Genomic DNA, 20,171 nt, shown 5'->3' with positions numbered 1-20,171 from the left:
CAGGGATAGCCACGCCCCTTGCCCCAGGCCAGTCTGTACACAGGTGAAACATTCCTGTTGTGTTAAGTGTTTCCTGATACTCGTGCAGCCAAACCAGTTATGCCAACTTTTCATGTAGCTGGCGAACTTGACATGTGCATATAAGGATGACCTGATCACACACTTCTCCGTTTATTGAGCCCATTCTGTTTCATACAAGTTGATTGCTACTGTATTGCATGGCACAATCTGGAACAAAGCATCATCAGTGTGGAAAATATAGGAGATAATGAGGTAAATATTGGACTTTTGGACCCACACTACAATTATGCTGCACAAGCTGTTTGGAGAAATTTGATGGATGATATTTTCGGCTTTTGTTGGAGCTGTAAAGAGATGGCCCCGTAAACTTCAGTAGTTTGAGAGAAGGATGAGATATGGGGGCTAACTTCAATGGAGTTTCTACTGACATGGGGGTGAGTAGAAAATGACTGACTTTTCATTTTGGGGTGAAGTATTCCTTTAATTTCTGCCCTTACTGCCAGCAGTCTCCTATCAGGAAGGGACTTGGAGGATGGGTGTTTGTTGGGTGAAGTTTCATCTCCCCTCTCAGTCTAATGGGCAGATGACAAGACAGGTCTTGAAAAAGAAAAAAGAAGTATTTGTGAAACTGAAAAGGAGGAGGGAAACTTTTTGGGTTATGAGGCCCTGCCTCTGTAAATGTCTGTGCACGGTCTTGCTCACATGTACATATGTAAGACACTTGTGCATTTGTAAGTGAGTAAAAAAGTAAATGTTTGTCAAGAAGGTGACGGATAACATAGTCAGTCAGATTTTGGGCCAATACTCATGATAGAAGCCGAGAACTAGACATTACAAGGTACTCAAATAAACATTTAATAACATTATTCATACATATTTTGGGACATTTAATAATATTTGTATTATTAATATTGGCATAGTCTTGTTGACTTCAAACTTTAAAGAAATCAGAAAGTAGCCCATTTTGAAAATGAAAATTCCTACAGTATATAATGATGGTATTTGCGAAAACATGATCCTGCATTAAAATAAGCATTATAAACATATCTTGATGACAATGCAATAGAATAGAATGCTTCATATATATCTATGTATACACATACTTGTATTTTACATATATGTTTCATGTAGGCTATTTATGCATGAGTATAGTATGTGTGAGTGTTTCATGTGTGTGTGTGAGTGTTTGTGTGTGTGTGTGTGTGTGTGTGTGTGTGTGTGTGTGTGTGTGTGTGTGTGTGAACAGCAAAGTTTGAATTATGTCTTACTGTACATGGCCTCTCACATCTGGGACAAACTGTCCCTATGTAAACAACCAATACGGTAATGGATTACCAGTAGGTGGTGACAACAACCAGACGTATGACATGGTTGATTTACAAGCAGTGCAGTACAGTACAGTAGGCAGTCGGCCATTTAATGTCTGAGATGTATTGCCTCAACTATTGTCACAACTGAAATTGCATAAGAGATGTAGCAATGTAACACTCGGTACACAGGTTTGTCCCACTGTGTTTGGTTCCAAAGGCTGTCAGTGTAAAAGACAGAGCTGGAGTGCAGTTTAAATACAGTTGAACGTATTTAGCCTTTCCCAACATACTGTAAGCTGCAGCAACGAATTACAAGGTTGCAACATCAACATGAACATTTCCCAATTGGCCGACATTCAAGGCATAAATACAGACTGTGACATAAATACAGTCTACTAATATCATACAAAGGTATTCAGGCCTACGTTTTTGGTACAAGCTTCAGTGTTACTTTACGTGAGGAAAGGGAAAGTCCCCCTTGCTCAGTATTGATGACAAGTGCAAACTAAATTTCTGAATACCTTTACCAGAGTGGCTTGAACTTTGCTCACTACGTTTTCCTGTCATCAGGGTCAGGCTGGCCGATGGGATGCACACTTAATAACACACACACACTTAGAAATCGGCCCTGCGCAACAGTCAGCAGAGCACAGGAACTGCAGGTGGACACTGTGGCATTGTACGTAAATAAGGAAGCAACATGGTTGGAAGGAGACGAGGCCGAGGCAGCGGTGTCCCGCAGCAGGCCCCGCAGAGCCAGAGAGGAGGCCCTCGCAGGGTAAGTCCTGTCATAACTACATTCTGTATTTTTTCTCCATTCATTTAAAGTCCTGTTCATTTAATTCATTTAAAGTTATTTAATGTAGCTACACTTCAAGAAAAATCATCTGGGAACTTAAAGTCAGAAAACGAAAGCTTTAAACAAGGATAATTTTTTAAATAATGTGAAACATTTGTATTTTTTTGTAATTTTTAATAAAATAATTAGAAGACATGGGAAATGAGAAAATGTCTATGATATAAGCCAAATTAATATCTTTGATTTGTATTGGCTTTTTCTCTGAATATGTGTGACTAACTTAAATGACTATTACAGAAGTTAAATTTTAACCGGTTAGCTAGGTGGGAAGATATGGCCGTGACTCATTTTTATGTCGGCAATACAATGTTCCATTATGTGGCATGACACACACACAAAAATATCTCTCTATATATATCATTCATTCATTCAATGTATGTTTGATAACCTCACAAGTTATTTCAGCTGGACAAAAAATTTGTGTGAGAAATTTGTCAGACAGAGAATAGTGAGATTCATTACATAAAGTGTTTGCAGACTCACATGATAAAACTGTGTTTCACGGCTGTAGAGTTGCATTACGTAAGCATAGCCAGTGTGTGTGTTGAGTTCCGACTAAGATGAATGTTTCACCATATTGTAAGAGAACATGTCTGCAATGCAAATGTGGTAGTATGCTGAAAACTATTAGCATTCACAAATACATTCACAAGTTGGCTACTGCACATTTCAAAACGGAATTTAATGAGATTAAGTTACAAACTCAATAATCTCATAGTTAATCATGGGTGGATTTCAAGCAGTTCAAGAGTTCAAAGTATACTTTCCAGCACAGCAGATAAAGCCATGTATATTTATCTACACACAACACAAAGTCCATAACATATCCAGACTCTCATTACCTCAGAGTCTTAAGATTATTCAAAGTTGTTATGATTTTATCTTGCATTGATAATATCTTTCTTGCCACATAATGAATAGAGGTTTAAAGAGGTTGGTAAATGGGTGTGACGATACTTAATGTAGTGGGTTCACGTCATCCACATTTACTGATAGGCATCATGCCAAGGTTCAAATGCCTTTCCCTACCTTTAAATTTACAACTCCTTACCTTTATTAAATTGAGTTATTTCTCTGCTTATGTCTCTTCAAATAGTTGAATTACTTTGCATCACTCACATTAATATTGCAAACCTTGAATTCACAGTTCTGATTCTCCAATTCCCAATTATTGATTACTGATTTGTGACACTTGACCTACCATTGCACTGTTGTGCTATGTTGTCTTACTGCACTGTTTTGTTATACACAGTCTGGGCTGCTCTCTTTGTTTATGCTTGTTTAGATTGTAATACGAGCCCGATAAAACCGTTTTTTCATTTCACTGTGCACTTGTGTAAGGTGGAAAGACAATGAAGTTGACTTGACTTGACTTGAATGGAAGTGAATGGAAGTGAATTGAATTGAAAAATACAGAACTGGTTCAGACTTGACGACACGTTCTATTTCCTCTCTTGTTTTTGTCCTGTCTCTGTAATCAGACTCTGAGGGAGCCGGCCATTTTTGCCAAAGCTACAGGTTGCGAATCGGAGGTTCCCCATGAGAAGCTGACTGTTGCCCAGGCACGGAGGGGCACACCAGGTTACACATCTAATTAGTTTCTATTTCCATTGCCAGCATGTCAATTATAACTTGGATAAATGGGTCTCCTCCTGGGCAATTTTATATAATTCCAATGTACATCCTTTTGGGTACATCACAGATAAATAAATGTGACACTTGATCCCTGTAGATAAATAGTCTTTTCAGCTGCCCCCTCCACTGTAGTGTAGACAGAAGCATGTGTCTTCAGATCAGGTGAATCTCAGCTGCGAGGAACAACGAAAAGCTAGTTTGAGAGGAAACAAATGGAAAGAGAGGGAGGATGTAATGTCATATTGGTATTTGAAGACTTCCCTGTTAATTTCTTTTCTTGTAGCTTACCGTCCAGTGCGAGTCTATGCTGATGGGATCTTTGATCTCTTCCATTCGGGGCATGCTCGAGCTCTGATGCAGGCCAAAAATCTGTTCCCCAACACACACCTGATAGTTGGAGGTAAAGTACGAATCTCTCTCTCTCTCTCTCTCTCTCTCTCTCTCTCTCGCTTGCTCTCTCTCCACATCAGACAATTCAACAATCTACAACTTTAGAGGCAACATATTGTGTATTCAGATAGTAGTATCCCACTGACAGTTTAAGCCTCTGTGTACAGTATGGAATTTGTAAGAGTGTATGGGCCAGCTGCACCAAGAGCTGCACAGGCTAAGGTGGGGGTGGGGGGTATATTTAATTCAGTTAGCTTTCAAAGACAAAATCAATATTTACATTAAACCTCCAAGGAGGCAGGTGTACCCTCAATGTCATTGTTAGGCTCTTGCACTTTAGGAGAAAGGACTATGGCAGTCATAACACTAAGCATAAACACAAAAAGTGCAATTGCAGATTAATCCATTATTTTAAAATGTGTTCAACCCATTTCACTCTTTTAACCCTTCATGTTTTTGTTATTCAATGTTCGCGGGTCTGGAGGACCCACAACATTATTGGGTTTTTAAAACAATACAGCCATAACAATTTATAAAAAGCCACACACGTAAAGCGATTTATGTGTTGTGTGTCTTCTCCAATTTGCACCTGGCTGGGGTAGAGTGTGGGAAAATACTGAATGTTAACAATGTTTCGAAATAACATTGTGCAGGTTCCCGCAAGATTTTTTGTAGTTTCACACACTACAGAGGGTTAAGAGTGTGGGGAAAGCCAAAAGCGGGAGCAGACAGGTTCACAGACACACAGCAAAACTTTTTGTTTCATTTTTACTTGCTTTCACCTACACACACACTTTTATTACCCTTGGGTCCAGTGGTCCACTGGGCACTCAATGAAAATGTGCTCTTTTACATGTTCTTCACAGAAAATGAGCCAAGCCCAATGAGTCTCAGGTTGAAAAAATAATTATTTTTATCATTTTTCTTTTAGTGAACATTGAAATCGGGTCCCACAGACCTGAACATCACACAAGGGTTAAGGAAACTCTTAAACTGGGTCTGATTAGGCTTTGACTTTCCTCAAAGACTCCCCAGACAAGAAGCAACTAAGCCTAATTTAAAACATGTTCATGAATGCCAAATCTTCTAGTTTAACAATTCCAAATTAAGGCCTATTCCTGGTTTAATAAGACGTGTCCATGCAATGTCTCCTCTGTGTCTGTGCCTCCAGTCTGCAGTGATGAACTCACTCACAAGTATAAAGGCTATACGGTGATGACAGAGGACGAACGCTATGAAGCCCTGAGGCACTGCCGCTACGTCGATGAGGTGGTGCGGGACGCTCCCTGGACCCTTTCCCCAGAATTCCTCAAGAAACACAAGGTCCTTCGGTCACTGCACACACACCCTCTTAAAGTACAACATCAATGTAATTTAATTTTTTTCCTTTTGCTATTAATGCCCAAGAAAAGTCTAACTCCACCAATGTATGTATCTGAGCTGTTTTTAATGTATTTTTTGAAAACAATGGGAGGCTATGATTTCCAGGATGTAGGGCCAACCTGCAGTACAGAACAGACAGTAGTAGCTTCTGACTGTAGCAATTACAAAGGTAGGTTTAGACTTTTCATGGGCATTAATGGCGATAGGAAAAAAGTAAAATTACACTGGTGTTATCCTTCAAATGTCATACAGATTAACAAAGGTGTCTGGTGTTAAATCAGTTATGAATGCTGTCATGTTACACTCACAGATCGACTTTGTGGCCCATGATGACATCCCTTACACGTCTGCCGGATCAGAGGATGTCTATAAACACATCAAGGAAGCAGGTGAAGACATGTGTAATTATATAATCCATTATTTGTGCCCTGTGTCATATCACTTGAATGAATGATGTGTGTTTGTGTCAGGAATGTTTGTGGCTACTCAGAGGACAGAAGGCATCTCCACATCTGATCTGATCACTCGTATCGTCCGGGACTACGACGTCTATGTCCGACGCAACCTGCAAAGAGGCTACACAGCCCGAGAGCTAAATGTTGGATTCATTAACGTAAGACAGGCCTTACTGAATTCATACTCAATTAAACCCATAACTGTAACCATGTAGAACGTGAAAGCATATGTACTGATGGTTATTTGGTCCTGCTTTGTCTGTTTTGACAGGAGAACAAATACCGGCTCCAGAACCAGGTGGATAAGATGAAAGAGACGGTCCGGACGGTGGAGGAAAAGTCCAAGCACTTTGTCTACAGGGTGGAGGAGAAGAGTCAGGACCTCATCCACAAGTGGGAAGAGAAGTCGAGAGAATTCATTGGCAACTTCCTGGAGCTTTTTGGTCCCGATGGAGCATGGGCATGTTTACCTTTACATTACCCCACAGTGGATATCATATCAATATCTAACTCTAATTTAGAAGAAAAATCCACACCAAAAAAGCTAACACTGTTTTAAAAAAAAGCCATTGGCGATGTACCTTGCATTTCTGGGTCCATATGTTTTTTTTCCCTTGGATAACTGGCCACACAATATTTATTTATATATTTCTGGTGCAACTATGCAGTTTAATCATTGAAAATGTTTCAGCTACCTAAACATCAACAGTAAATGTCAGGTTTTGGTGTCAGTCCCTCAGAATCAAAGAGCAAGGGTTTCTTTCTAGACCATTTTGCACCAACATTCAACAATCATACAGGGAAAAATCCATCGTAGAAGAGAAAGAGACACCAATATCTCTACTGACAGTAGCCTCAATAGACCAGAATGCAATGCAGCTACATGAGATGTTGTGTTTCGAGTATGGGGAGCGATTCTACTTGAAAAACTCTTGCACTGCTATCACCATTGCGATTGCTCTCTCCACCTACACATAGCCTGTAACTCGCAGCTGAATGCAACAAGTTCAGGCCCGTTCTCTGGGGGTTGTCAAAAGGCATTCTGGGAAATGTAGGAAATCACTGACTAGAGTAGAAGCATATGAGGCAGGTTGAGGGAAAATGGGTACACCAGAAAGGTCAGTTGCAACATTTGCATCACAAAATACCTCCTGGGATGCATTGAACAACCCAGAATGATGATATGTTATCTCTTGTAAAGCACTTAACCTTGTTTTACAAAAGTGCTATAATAAAGATTGATTGATTGCGATAAAGATTGATTGATATAATAGTGTAAGAGTATCCAAGGGTGGAATTTTCCTTTAATTTAGTCTGTCTATTAAGCTAAATAAGAAATACATCTTAACAAATGACTTTTTCCTAACTAATCATGACAAAACACAGTGTTAACTATCTCTCAATCTCCTTGTTTAGCATGCGATTCAGGAGCGGAGCGGGCGCATGCTCCAGGCCTTGTCACCCTACTCGTCACCCCGTGGCTCACCCCATGGCTCACCCCGTGGCTCACCCCGTGGCTCACCCCGTGGCTCACCCTGTGGTTCACCCCGTGGCTCACCCCGTGGCTCACCCAGCAGCAGTCCCACCAGAAGACGCTCCCTCTCACCTGACTCGCCCTCCTCTCCTACCTCACCTCGACAGGAGACACCCTCCCCTCTCAAAGCTGCCTCCACATACAGACACATACAGGAGGCTCCATAAATATTTCAACATGTTTTGAGCATTATTATATGTCTTCATATGTTGCTCATTGCCCTGGTGCTTAACATGTTCCAGCAAGGTATTCATTTAAAATAGTGAATAAGGAAAATGAGGCACCTTAATTTACTATTGGTGTATCCAAGTGTAACTTATCATACCATTGTAGTGTTGCAATGGATCATTCTTCTTCATCTTTATTCCTTCCACTTAATGTTTCCTGTTAAGAAATTAATGGAAAGGTTTATTGGTTTTTTCAAAAAGTCATTAAAATCCACTTTGGGTGTGATTTCTCCTCTGTCTACTAGTCTTCAGTAGCTCAGTAATTTGTTTTGCCAAAATGATAAATAATGAACCACAAAGTGCCTTGACAGGATAAAAATAGTGGTCCATTTTACACTTTATTTAATTATACATTATAAGTGTTCTCCTGTATATGCCCCTGTAGTTTCATTCTTCTTTGGGAAGAGGTAACAAGCTGCCTCAAACCAAAAGATACTTCCTACACCCATGCTTGAAATGCCTATAATGTATACTATCATAGCCTACTTTAATGAAGTAGGGTGTTGATTTAAGTATGTCCAGTATGTTGTCATTACTTAAAGAGGTAATTGCATAAAATGTGTAAAATTCACACTAACAAGATCTGGTGTGAATACAGGTTACAATTGCAATTAGGCCTACATTTGTTGTTATTAAGTTTTCCATGTTTCCCCTGGATGGCATTGTCATAATTATCTCCAAGGAATGTTGCACTGAAATTTTGTCTTTTAGAAGGCCTAAGAAATCATAACCTGTTTAAACTGGTTGTTATTATTATACATTAATATATGTATTATTATTATATTTTAAAATGTTAAATGTTTATGGGGCAAATAAAGTATGCAAATGTTTCTGATCTACTTTCAAATATAGCCGATGAATGAAATGTGTAGTCCAGTAGCAAGCATGTGATATTTCCAAAATAGAAAACAAAGCAACATTGCAACCAGAAACAGAAAAGGTTTTCTATACTGAATATGATAGTAGTCTACAGTGAGGTATCTTTTATTCACCCAAACCCAAGATGGTGAGGTTCAAGATTTCCGACTTGTACGATAAAGTCATCATGGGCCATTATCATCGTGGTGAAGATAAAAATACATCAAGCAACAACCCACTGACGCTTGAAAATGTGACGTCGAATGCTTAAGAACTACAAACAGATCTGCAAATGTCAGCAAGCGTCGCTGTTCCTGTTACATGTCTTGCTACACTGTATCTTTGACCCGACCCTTTAAAACCCGGAATTTGACGTCACAACTAATGTCCTGCACACACGGATTAAAGATGGCGCCCTCTCATGCACTGAGGTGCTGTAAACGAGCTGTCAATTGGATACCTGTCCTGTTTATAAACCTTGTTGTCGGCTGGTCTTATTATGCGTATGTCGTGGAGCTCTGTGTCTGTAAGTACACTTTTTTTTTGTTTAAGTGTTTATTGATATTTTCATATACTGAAACAAATATTCAGGGTTTCCAACTTTTGTCAGCTGGTTGGAGTGAGATTTGTGTTTATCATCAATACATAGCCTATTGTGCACGCGTTTGTACCTAAGGTAAGGACGCAAACACAAATAGATTTTTCTTTCTTAATAGTTATAGTAATCAACTATTCACAAACACATTCGTTCATGGCAGTAGGCTACATATAAAAAGTGGACGTATTGGGCTAGAGTGACAGGGGAGAGTGAATAGACGAGAGACAGTCCAGGAGTAGCTTTTGGTCATCAATTGAAGAAATTAGTTTTTGGCAAACATACTCGTTTGTCCGTTTTACACAGCCAGATGATAGGACAGATTAATAACTACATAAAGTCCAGGATAATGGTAAAATTTTGCAAAAGCTTTTTAAATGCCAATGTTCTCAGTGCGTTTTTGAGGAAGCGATATTGAGTTAACTTTTTAACTTAAACTTACCATTTAGCTTAATTAGATGTAGAGGGAATTGCTCATTGGACATGGAGACGTGATTTTAAAAAACTTTTTTTTTTTTTTTATCAGAGATGTTTTCCTTACAACTCTCCATGTTATTTCTCTGTTGTACAGTATATCTTCAGTGAGCTGATATGATTTCATTGAGCCTCTAGACAAGACCATAACATGCATTCATTATCAATGTAGAGATTGTAAAATGTTTTAGTCATGGTCAAATAGAAAGTCTCTCTAAGATGATGGTTTTTCTAACCAATAAAATACTTAACATCAGAAAATAAATACATTAATTTCCAGATTAATGTATTAGCATTATTATTATTATTTATAAAACATTTTTATCAGGCTGCAAAAGAATACAATAGCAAAAATGTGTTACTGCCAGATTGAATAAATGTATGAATGAATGGATGGGTGAATGACCAATCACAAGACCAAAAAGGTGTAATAATGTGATTAGGATCAGATAGTTACAGAATGTAAAATCCATTAATGTGTGGACAGCAGCATCTTGAAATTATATATAACTACATAAAATTCTAAAACATGAAGACAAATGAGCGGTTATTGTGTTTTATTTTGTACTCACATCATTTATTTTAAAACTGTAAATATATTCAGCCCACAGTAGAGACTTTATTAACTTATTTACATTTATAAATAGCATATTTTCCTCAATATTACCAACTGGCAGGAACAGGTCTTAAAGTAGTGTGGCATGTATTGACATAAGATATTATTCTATATTTAAAAAAATAAAATAAAATACAGTGTTTTGAATGCAACATGCTGCATTACAAAAGGAAAAGTAAGTCAAATTCATTAAGAAGTAGACCTTTCCTTTGTATAAAACAAAACAAAGAAGTCCGTCAGCAGAGGGGCCTTGCACTAGTTTTTGCCTCCTACTTTGTCTGATGGGTTCTTAAAACATAAGTAAGCAACATAAGTATGAATTCAAAACATTTCAGTATAAAACAATTACAGCAAATGGACTCAATTTCATACAAAAACACAGATGGCAAAGCAGCAGATATGTATATAATTGATTTCCAGTTGTGGTTTGGCACACTTGGGTAATCTAGTTCTAGTTCATCTTTGGTGATTTAAATGATTTTACTTGTGGATTTAATTCAGATCTTAACTGAGACCTGCTCAGGCCTGTACACACAGTAGTTTTTTTTTATGGTTCCTCTCAGCCTGGAACTGATGATACCACTAACAGCATATAGAGCTACTGTAGTTATCACTCAGTGGCCGTGGTCGGGACAGGGACATCCCTGCTGGCGAAACAAAGCTCTCTCTTATGGGTGGGTCACTGCTGGCCGTGCCAGGCTGCTGCCGCATGGCGTGAGGATGGGGGCTGGGGTGAGGTGGGGTTGGGGGTAAAGAGAGATGTGTTGTAATGCGTTCCTGGCACATTCATTAGCGCTCACTAACACCTATTTCTTTCTGCTCTCTTTTGTGTGTCTCATATAGTTACAATCCCCAATAATGCAGAACGAAGTAAGTTACATCCACACACCACCTTCATTTTTTTCCATTCATAATACTTGCTATTTCACATACTTGATGCTGTCATTCTTCTAGTGACTGATGTTTTCTGATTAATAGTAGTGAAGATCCTGTCATAGATACAAATGTAATTGCATTAAAAATTGTCTGTCTTTGTCCATCTTTCAAAAGTCAGCTACTTGGTCATCTTCCACATATTCTTCATTATGTTCATGTGGTCCTACTGGAAGACGATCTGCTCCAGGCCAGCCAGCCCCTCCAAAGCGGTAGGCCAACTGTGTGTGTGGACTATGCTCCTGCCAATCAATCAGGGACTACTTATTTAAATAGGTACATCTAGGAATTTGGACCTCTCAAAACATTTTGATGGCCCTTCCTCAAGTACACACAAAAATGTTCCTTGAAAAAGCTTGACAAAAATGGATCCTTGTCTTTTTGTTCTCCCATGAATACCATCATATTTCTGTGGCAAAAGTACAGGAATTGATCAAACTTATGTATATAGAACTGATATTTTTCGCAAAACATATTTCACAAAAAAAAAAAAGAAAAATCTACAAATTTACAAATGCATCTATGACCAGAGGTGGAAAGTAACTAAGTACATTTACTAAAATACAATTCTGAGGTACTGGCACTTTACTTGAGTATTTCCATTTTGTGAGACTTTATACTTTTACTCCACTACATTTATCTGATAGCTGTAGTTACTAGTTACTTTGCAGAATAAGGTTTTACATACAAAACATACAATAAGCTCATAAAATATGTTGCATTGTTAGTTGTCAGTATATGGAGCAGTTAGACCTACAACATTAAAATATTTCTTACAGGTTAATGCATCAATAATTTAACACTTTGAAAGAATGAGTATTTTTTTTACTAATTTTACTTTTGATACTTAAGTACATTTTACTGCTAATACTTCTATGCTTTTACTTTTTACGTAAACTTTTGAATGCAGGACTTTTACTTTTAATTAAGTATTTTTCCATTGTGGTATTGTTACTGTTACTGAAGTAAAGGATTTGAGAACGTTTTCCACCACTGTCTATGACAGTCTTTTCTCCTCCTGTCAGTTCTGTCTGCCCAAAGCAGAGAAGGAACTGTACGAGAAAGAGGAGAGAGCCGAGACGCAGCAGGAGATCCTTAAGAAAGTGGCCAGGAATTTACCGGTGTACACACGCACCACAGGAGGAGGTGAGGCTGACACTGCAGCAGCAAGTTATGCTCACTGTTAGGCCTAGGTACTTGAAAGTGGACTTCCAGAGAAAATGAAGTTTAGGCGATTGTTCTGCAGTAGTATTGTCTCCCCTGATCCTTCACTTAATGGAAAGAGGAACACTGAGATGATTTCCTAATCGTTCAGTCGGGTTTGTTTGTCACACACAAAAAAAAGCCAGAAAACAAACCCAATGAAACTAAAATTACATAAGATTATTGCCATAATGAGTCTTCACCTTTTAGGGATAAGTCCCATCAGTCTGTAGAACAGAAGAGGAAGAACAGAATGTATGAGTCTGCTCAGAGCAGCAGCTCCAGCTGACACTCAGCTCTCCTGTGTTTACTGAAACACACTGACGTGCAGCAGGATGGTTAATTGGGCGCAGGTGCACCTCGTTGTCCCGATGGGTCGCACCTGGCTCTTTCCACCTCTCCATCAACAGCCAATCCCTTCCCTACTTAACACAAATATCAAAATGCCTTGCCTGGGACATTTGAAAGGAAATCGTATATATACAGTCATTTCCCTCATATTTATTAATTCAACCTTTATTAAACATCTAGAATTATTCAAAGAAGAGTTATAGATGTTTAACATTGGGAAGGGAAAATGGTCCTCTAAAATTTTTTTTCCAACTAACCCAGTCAGTGAGAACTCCTGCTTAAAACTAATAGCAGGAAACCGGAAAAAAGATTGAAAAATTTTAGTAAAGTGTTTAAAATTGCAGGATATACACCTAGAAGTCAGTTTTGTTACAGAATGGGAATACACCTCAACACCTGTCGCTAGTAGCGTAGCATGATGGTTCTGGTCATTCATATGTTTGCATTGTTTGTGTGTGAATGAATGAATGACATGAATATTACTTTAACACTGCAATAATGACACTTGGATTTTCTTCCAACAGCCGTCCGATATTGTGACCACTGCCAGGTAGTCAAACCCGACCGCTGCCATCACTGCTCAACCTGTGAGATGTGAGTGGTTTCTGCCTCTATCTACACATTCTATTGTCATCTATTTTATTGATGTTTTATTCTACTGATGAACTCGTAATTCGCTTTGGATAAGAGCATCAGCTAAATGTCTATTAGATTGTAATAGTAGGCTGTATCTTTTTCTTATCACCTCCCCCTTTCCTGAAGGTGTGTGCTGAAGATGGACCATCACTGCCCCTGGTACGCTATTTCTCCTATCACTGTTATAGTATCTACACAGTCCTGTATTTATCCTGTTTTTATCCCATCATGGTCTGAGTTCACTTGCCTTTCAGAAGTGTTATTCATAGGAGGCTGTAGTATATTGATTAAGAGGCTGTTTTCATCTTCCTGTTTCCTCCTTCAGCTTTATTTACCCACAGTATTAATCATGTTTGACCATTTTTTACTGTAAAATTGTCAGTGTTTTATTCTCTACAGGCAGCCAGTGGATGGGTTATCATTATGCATGTGATTGATTCCTCTCTCTGTTTCTCCTCTGCGTTCTCTTCTTGCTCCTGTCCCTGGCTTCTTTTCTTTCAGGGTGAATAACTGTGTTGGATTCTCAAACTACAAGTACTTTGTCTTGTTCCTGGCCTACGCAACACTGTATTGTGTAGTCATTTCTGCCACAGTCATCCAGTATTTCATCAAATTCTGGACCGTAAGTACACAAACATCCTCTTTTTGCTAAAAATGGGCATGTTCTTACTTGTCACTGTGGTTGTGATGGCAGGTTGTCATAGGAGGTGTAGCATCTTTTGAAGCCCATTTTATTCATCAGTAGAAACAGGAGCAGCAGGGGATTAAAAACCAGGAAAGCGGTACAGGAAAACTGTGAATGGCAGGTGATGTAGGGGCACAAGTCCCACAGGAGGATGGTAGAGCCAAAACAATACCACGTCATCTGTTACTGAATAATATTACCATTTTAACCAGAAACAAAATTGCAATAGGCTTCCATAAAGCTTAGGTATTCCCAACGATAAGCAGATACATATTTAATTCAAATTTGATTTAAAACTTTTAATTAAATTTGAGCACATCTGAATAAACTTTGCAAAAACTGGTGTCGTCATCATCTGGTTGTTGTGTAGTGACTAAAGTGACTGATTGCAAAGTGAGATATCATTAACCAAGTGGTTTACAAATGTGTCACTATGATGCACAACTGTGTGTGTCATGTGATTGGAGGATCCTCTACAGTGTCTGAGCTTATTATTTGTTCATGCTCCCTGGTTAAGACGAGGTCTCTCTCCATGTGCCACCATACTGCTTTGTTGGAGACAAAGGCTCCTGTCATCCAGTCCAGTGAAGGAATATGTTGTATTACTAGATTGGCTGTTTAGACGGCCCAATACTATATATTTTTAAAGGTTTCACGTCGGGCAATCCTGATGTCATTTAAGCAGCCTAGTCTTGTTTTTAGTGTGGAAGTAGGTCAACTCTGTCATCAATGACTGACTGAACTCCTCTAACCATTATGTGCCAAGTAAATGTTCCATCAACTTTAGGCAAAGTGGTTATATAATCAGTATTGGTGATTAGTGTTGTATGGTATCTACCATGGCATGCCCAAATGGTTAGGTTCATCGTAAATTCATAATTTACTTTAATTCTGTTTAATGTTTGTATAGATATTAATATTTATGATTTGAGTCCAGTACGATTGTCACTGAAATCGCTCTGTCTGCCCTTACTATAATAGTATATAATAATATCATGTGCTCTGAATGTTTATCAACGTAAGATAGTGTTTCCCATGACTCACCTGTCCAGTGTAAAGATGAAATGTTGCATCAAAAGCAATAAAATACAATTTTGGAAAATGGTGCAATGTAGGCGGTTTTAGCACAGCCAGCTGTGTGAAGACGGCTTGAGATGAAAAATGAAACATTCAAAGTCTATTAGAGAAATGGTGTTGCAGAGATGAAGAGTGACAATATTAACACTTCTGTTCTCTCTTTTTCCCTCTGAAGAAACAGCTGCCTGACACTCACGCCAAATTCCACATCTTGTTTCTGTTTTTCGTGGCGGCCATGTTCTTTATCAGCATCCTGTCACTTTTCAGCTACCATCTATGGCTTGTGGGAAAGAACAGGACCACGATAGGTAGCTGTCAATCATGCATTTCCAAACAAATATTCACATATAATTTGACTGATCCTTTAAAACCACTCACCACTTACTGCTGTGTCTGCTAGTATGCTAAGATCATCACTGTCAAAATAAAAAATAATAAATTCGGCATGTTATCCACCTTTCAGAGGCTTTTAGGGCCCCCATCTTCCCAAATGGTCCAGACAAAAATGGATTTTCTCTGGGTTGTAGCCGAAATGTGGCTGAGGTGTTTGGAGACCAGAAGACGTACTGGATCTTTCCCGTTTTCTCAAGGTGAATCGACTCCACACAATATGAATAAATGAGTGGGACTGTGTCTATGCTGCTCAAGGCTAATTAGCTGTATACTAGCGTAATGTTTGTATCATAAAACTTGTTAACGTCATATCTATTGTGAATGTAAAAGCCCTTTTAATGGAGTGGAGGAAAATGAGATGAAAATAAAGACTAATGAAGTAGACACAAAACTATAATAATAACCCTGCATCCCTCCAGCTCTGACATGGTGACTAATGCTCTCTCTGTCTCTGTTTTGTCAGTCTGGGTGATGGACATTCCTTTGTTACCAGATTGGTTCACATAGATCCTGAGCAGGCTAATGCTGTCCTCCAGCAAAATGGCAAAAGGCTAGTATTGATCATGTTACACCAGAGTTTTTGCTGAAATATTTCTCGAAAATAATTTGTCACCAGTTTACTTTCAGTTTCTTTTATTGGGTATTAATCTCTGATTTACCTAATTGCAGCCCTGTTGATGGTGAACCCAACCCTTCAGTTCTTGGTAACAATATACAACACACAGCGGATGCCAGCAAAGAGAAAACTGGTGTGTTGTCGATCCTTTTACCACATATTCATTTCGTAATTTTGCTTTATATTTTGTAGTATGTATTAAATAATCTCCATACCATAGTACAGTATATACTGTATATACACTGCCTGTCAAAAGTCATAATCTAAAGGCTTATGCTTAAATACTTGAAATTTGTTTCTTAGAAATAAATAGTGAAGTTGATGCCTATGTGTGAATTTCCTCCCAAAGCCTTTACCTTTCCATCTAGGCAAAGGGCGGCTTTAAAGAATATAAAATATACGATTTTGATTTGTTTAACACTTTTTTGGTCACTGCATAATTCCATTTCCTGAAGGATGTTGTGTTTTAATTTTTGCCTTTCAGATGGAGGCCAGATAGTCTCTGTCACAATGGAGAGTGAGTCGTAAGCAGGTATGTAGAAAGGAAATCAATACTGTCATCATTTGCTGGTTTGTCTCACTTCTCTGTATTGACTTTTACTTTCCTGCCCGTCGCTCCAGCTCAGTGGGACATCGGTAAAGTCCTCATCAAAGAGAATCGAAGCCATCAACTGTGATGCCTTAAAACCAGGAGCATCAGCACCTCTACAGGAACCATCCTCCATCATCCTTTTGCTTTTGACGGTGCAGTCTCAAGCCACAACTCTTGTATGTACATTAAATGGACCATCCTCCCTAAACTAGTACCATTGTTTTCACGGTCAACAGAGACTGTACATGGACCTCACAGACTGCACCAGACTCTAGTGCGGTCTCACAGACTTTGTCTTTGTTGCTATCCAAAAACATTCAAAGAACTTTTTTTCATTATTGCAGCTGAATAACTCTGGAACACCTTTTTTTTTTTCCTCAAGCCAATACATTTTTTTTTTAATCATCAGTACGGATTATTCACATCAGAAGAGAATCATTCTTTATCAGTATTTATCTAGTATTAATGATTAAGCCTCTAAATTGGGTATGTTTGATTTAGAGCTATGTGACCACTAAAGCTTGACTTGTCTTCAGGACCCAGAAATGCATTAGCACCGATGATCTGGTTAATGCCGAGACATTTCAACACTGTTGACAGTGAGTGCAATAAACATATCCATCGTTTTTTAACTCCCAGTTGAGTGCTGGGCACAGTGTAGTAACAGGACAAATAGTCTATTTTCAGGGTCTAATTTAGTTTACAAGTTTGCAGTAAAGCAAGGCAAGGCAAGGCAAACTTTATTTATATAGCACATTTCATACACAAGGCAAATACAATGTGCTACAAAGCGTATTGGAAGGTCTTTCTGTTTACACTTTATTTTAATAAAATGTGTATTTTTCACATTCCAAATTTTAGGTGATAAGCAAACATACAAATGATATAAGCTTTAACTTTGAGGACCAAATCCAATCATGAAATAAAATGCTTTTTCATGCCAAACTTTGGCACCAATGCAAGAATTTAAAAAACTGCCGGCAAAATGCTCTGTCTCAAATAATGATATAATACCTGTAACTAACAGATGATCAGTGAGTTTGCCATTTTTCATTGCACTGCATATTTTTCTAATTTATTTGTTATCAAGCTTTTAGAAGTTTATGCAAATTGATTTTTTATGTCTGTTGATTTTGTTTGCATTGCCATATTTGTTTTATAGATATTTATTTTGCATTTTAAAAGGGTGTAATATTAAGATAGCCATGTTTGTCCCCTTAATTTATTAGAGAAATTTTTCACACTAATAAATCTTCCACGTTGTGCAATGTAGTTTTTATAAATTGGTTCAATCTTTAGTGTTGCTGCCAAGGACTAAATATGTCCGAGGCACACCTCTTTCCATTTGTCTGTCCAGTTTGATGATGGTAAGATTTATTTGAAAGTTGGAAGGCAAATGCAAAGAGGAACAGACGCACAGAATGAAACCACAGCACAAACCCTCACACATAAAAACAGAAAGGTCAGAACATTATCTACTGTGTTCCATGTGCCTGAACCTGGATAGATAGGATTGACTTTCAGTACCATTGATAAATTATAGTTTCATTACAAATGCTGTTTTTTCTACTCATGACAGCTGTTTCATTATTATACAGTTGTTTTACTGGAAATGATGTACAGTGTTGGATTGCCAGAGTGATCAATAGATGATGTGTAGTCTCTTGAGATGGTTACTGACTGACTGAATTCATAAGAGAGTAAGTCCTTTTTTTATCTAACTTATCTGACTGAATTTGGCTTACTGCACCAGCAAGCAGCTTGAGCTGCAAATGTGTGTAGGTCTGTATTTACTGCTTTTCTGACACAAACATATTCATGCAATGTGATCTGCATTGTTCTGTAACAATAAATGTAATGAGAGAAACTAATAAGGTGTGATTCTTCTCACTAGTTGGGCTGTGGTTTTCAGTTCCGTTTTCTAACTGAACTGGAGCTTTTTTTAAATTTTATACTATAATGTTTGTAAAAATTTTAAATGACTTGGTATATTGAGCATACTATAGGTATAAAATATAATGTCAGTAGACTTATATTATAATTGCTGAGTTAAAGAGTTTAGTTAAATTGGAACCATTTCTACTGGAATAACATACTGAGAAAAGCCTAAAATAATGCTTTCAAGACCCTTCAATGACCGGGAAACACTCTCACTCTGTCTGTTACATAACTGTATGAGAGCACCTACTCACCACAATAAGGTCACTCTCCAGTATTCATCCCTCTTGGTCCTGTCTAACACTTGTCTTCTCTTCAGTGCAAAGAACACACAGATCTGCTGCAAACACACCAATAACCACCATGTGGCTCCAGAACTAGATTTACATGTCAGCTGCATACAGTGCTGTAAATGGGTGACCTTGACTGACTTGACTGACCAAGTGTGACCTTGAGGCAAAATTGAAGTATACAAGTGTCCCACTGATTTATCATTTACCCTTGTTTGGGATTATTGGATGTGCCTTTGGAAATGTTTGCTCATTTTAAGAGGGGAACTTGCGCAACCTGGACAAAAAGGGCAACACTGCCCCAACCTCCCCTAGCACCCATGCACACTTGTGATGAATAATTATAAAAGTTACAAATAAAGTGTGCTTTCTTTATGTGCCTGCAAAACAAATATAAACAATAAAAAATAACTTCTTTCATTCTAAACCACTAGTAATTAGAGTGGTCTTGCTCAAATTATTGAGATGTAATTGAATAACATTTATAGAGGAAAACAGCTGGATTTCAGATGGATGTTTTAACTACGATGGACAGAATAATTGCAATTATTACTCAACCTCCCCATAGGGAACATCATAAGTCATCACAACTACCGCTGTTACGCAGATGACACAGTTGTATATTTCTGTTTTACAAGATGACTTGAATGCTCTGGGTGCGCTGACTGCCTGTCTTTCTGACAGACATCCTGAATATCTGGATGAGCAAAAAGTTTTTAAAATTACATTAAGAAAAAGCTGAGATTCTCCTCATAGGACCCAAAACCAAAAAAGACAAAGTTTTAACTCTTATTCTAAAAAGCTAAGACAGACTTTTTAATCTCAAAAATATAGCTAAAGTGAGACCTTTTTTAATTCACGAAGACACAGAAATACTTATACACGCTTTTATCACAAGCTGACTGGACTACTGTTACTCTCTTTTCACTGGTCTATCAAAGAAATTCATAGATAAATTACAAATAATTCAGAATGATGAGGCAAGAATTTTAACAAAAGCTGAGAGAACACTGCAACACTACACTGGCTACGTGTGTGTTTTAGAGTCAATTTTCAAGTCCTTTTAATTATCTATAAACTAAATGGCGGTCCGTCACATA

General features: G+C 38.1%; 2 protein-coding genes across 2 annotated transcripts; both read left to right on the top strand.

Moving 5' to 3' along the window:
- Positions 1–130: 130 nt before the first annotated feature.
- LOC139651949 (choline-phosphate cytidylyltransferase B-like) lies at positions 131–8,631 on the top strand. Its single transcript, XM_071528851.1, has 9 exons — positions 131–455; positions 1,902–2,109; positions 3,672–3,771; positions 4,109–4,225; positions 5,387–5,538; positions 5,909–5,987; positions 6,069–6,211; positions 6,325–6,513; positions 7,470–8,631. Exons 2-9 carry the CDS (start codon positions 2,032–2,034, stop codon positions 7,752–7,754), a joined length of 1,143 nt encoding a protein of 380 aa, XP_071384952.1. The 5' UTR covers positions 131–455; positions 1,902–2,031; the 3' UTR covers positions 7,755–8,631.
- A 443-nt stretch (positions 8,632–9,074) lies between these two features.
- LOC139651951 (palmitoyltransferase ZDHHC20-A-like) lies at positions 9,075–18,702 on the top strand. The gene is made up of 13 exons (XM_071528853.1): positions 9,075–9,198; positions 11,201–11,227; positions 11,408–11,502; positions 12,316–12,436; positions 13,369–13,438; positions 13,607–13,639; positions 13,982–14,102; positions 15,418–15,550; positions 15,706–15,832; positions 16,099–16,185; positions 16,305–16,384; positions 16,736–16,783; positions 16,873–18,702. The coding sequence occupies exons 1-12, from the start codon at positions 9,081–9,083 to the stop codon at positions 16,777–16,779; spliced, it is 1,056 nt and encodes a 351-aa protein (XP_071384954.1). The 5' UTR covers positions 9,075–9,080; the 3' UTR covers positions 16,780–16,783; positions 16,873–18,702.
- Positions 18,703–20,171: the final 1,469 nt, after the last annotated feature.

Source organism: Centroberyx affinis, unplaced genomic scaffold (genome assembly GCF_046629955.1).
Source record: "Centroberyx affinis isolate AG114_WGS23_722 - 3 ecotype Tasmania unplaced genomic scaffold, CSIRO-AGI_Caff_v1 ptg001735l_1, whole genome shotgun sequence".
NCBI lineage: Eukaryota > Metazoa > Chordata > Actinopteri > Beryciformes > Berycidae > Centroberyx > Centroberyx affinis.
Note: the sequence above shows the minus strand (reverse complement) of the source record. Positions and strands in the feature narration are given on the sequence as shown.

Coding starts and splice junctions, on each gene's coding strand:
- LOC139651949 (XM_071528851.1), top strand. CDS start 2,032: ATGGTTGGAAGGAGACGAGGCCGAGGCAGCGGTGTCCCGCAGCAGGCC. Junction 4,226..5,386: donor CACACACCTGATAGTTGGAG/GTAAAGTACGAA, acceptor CTGTGCCTCCAG/TCTGCAGTGATGAACTCACT. Junction 6,514..7,469: donor TTGGTCCCGATGGAGCATGG/GCATGTTTACCT, acceptor CTCCTTGTTTAG/CATGCGATTCAGGAGCGGAG.
- LOC139651951 (XM_071528853.1), top strand. CDS start 9,081: ATGGCGCCCTCTCATGCACTGAGGTGCTGTAAACGAGCTGTCAATTGG. Junction 11,503..12,315: donor CAGCCAGCCCCTCCAAAGCG/GTAGGCCAACTG, acceptor TCCTCCTGTCAG/TTCTGTCTGCCCAAAGCAGA. Junction 13,640..13,981: donor ATGGACCATCACTGCCCCTG/GTACGCTATTTC, acceptor CTTTTCTTTCAG/GGTGAATAACTGTGTTGGAT.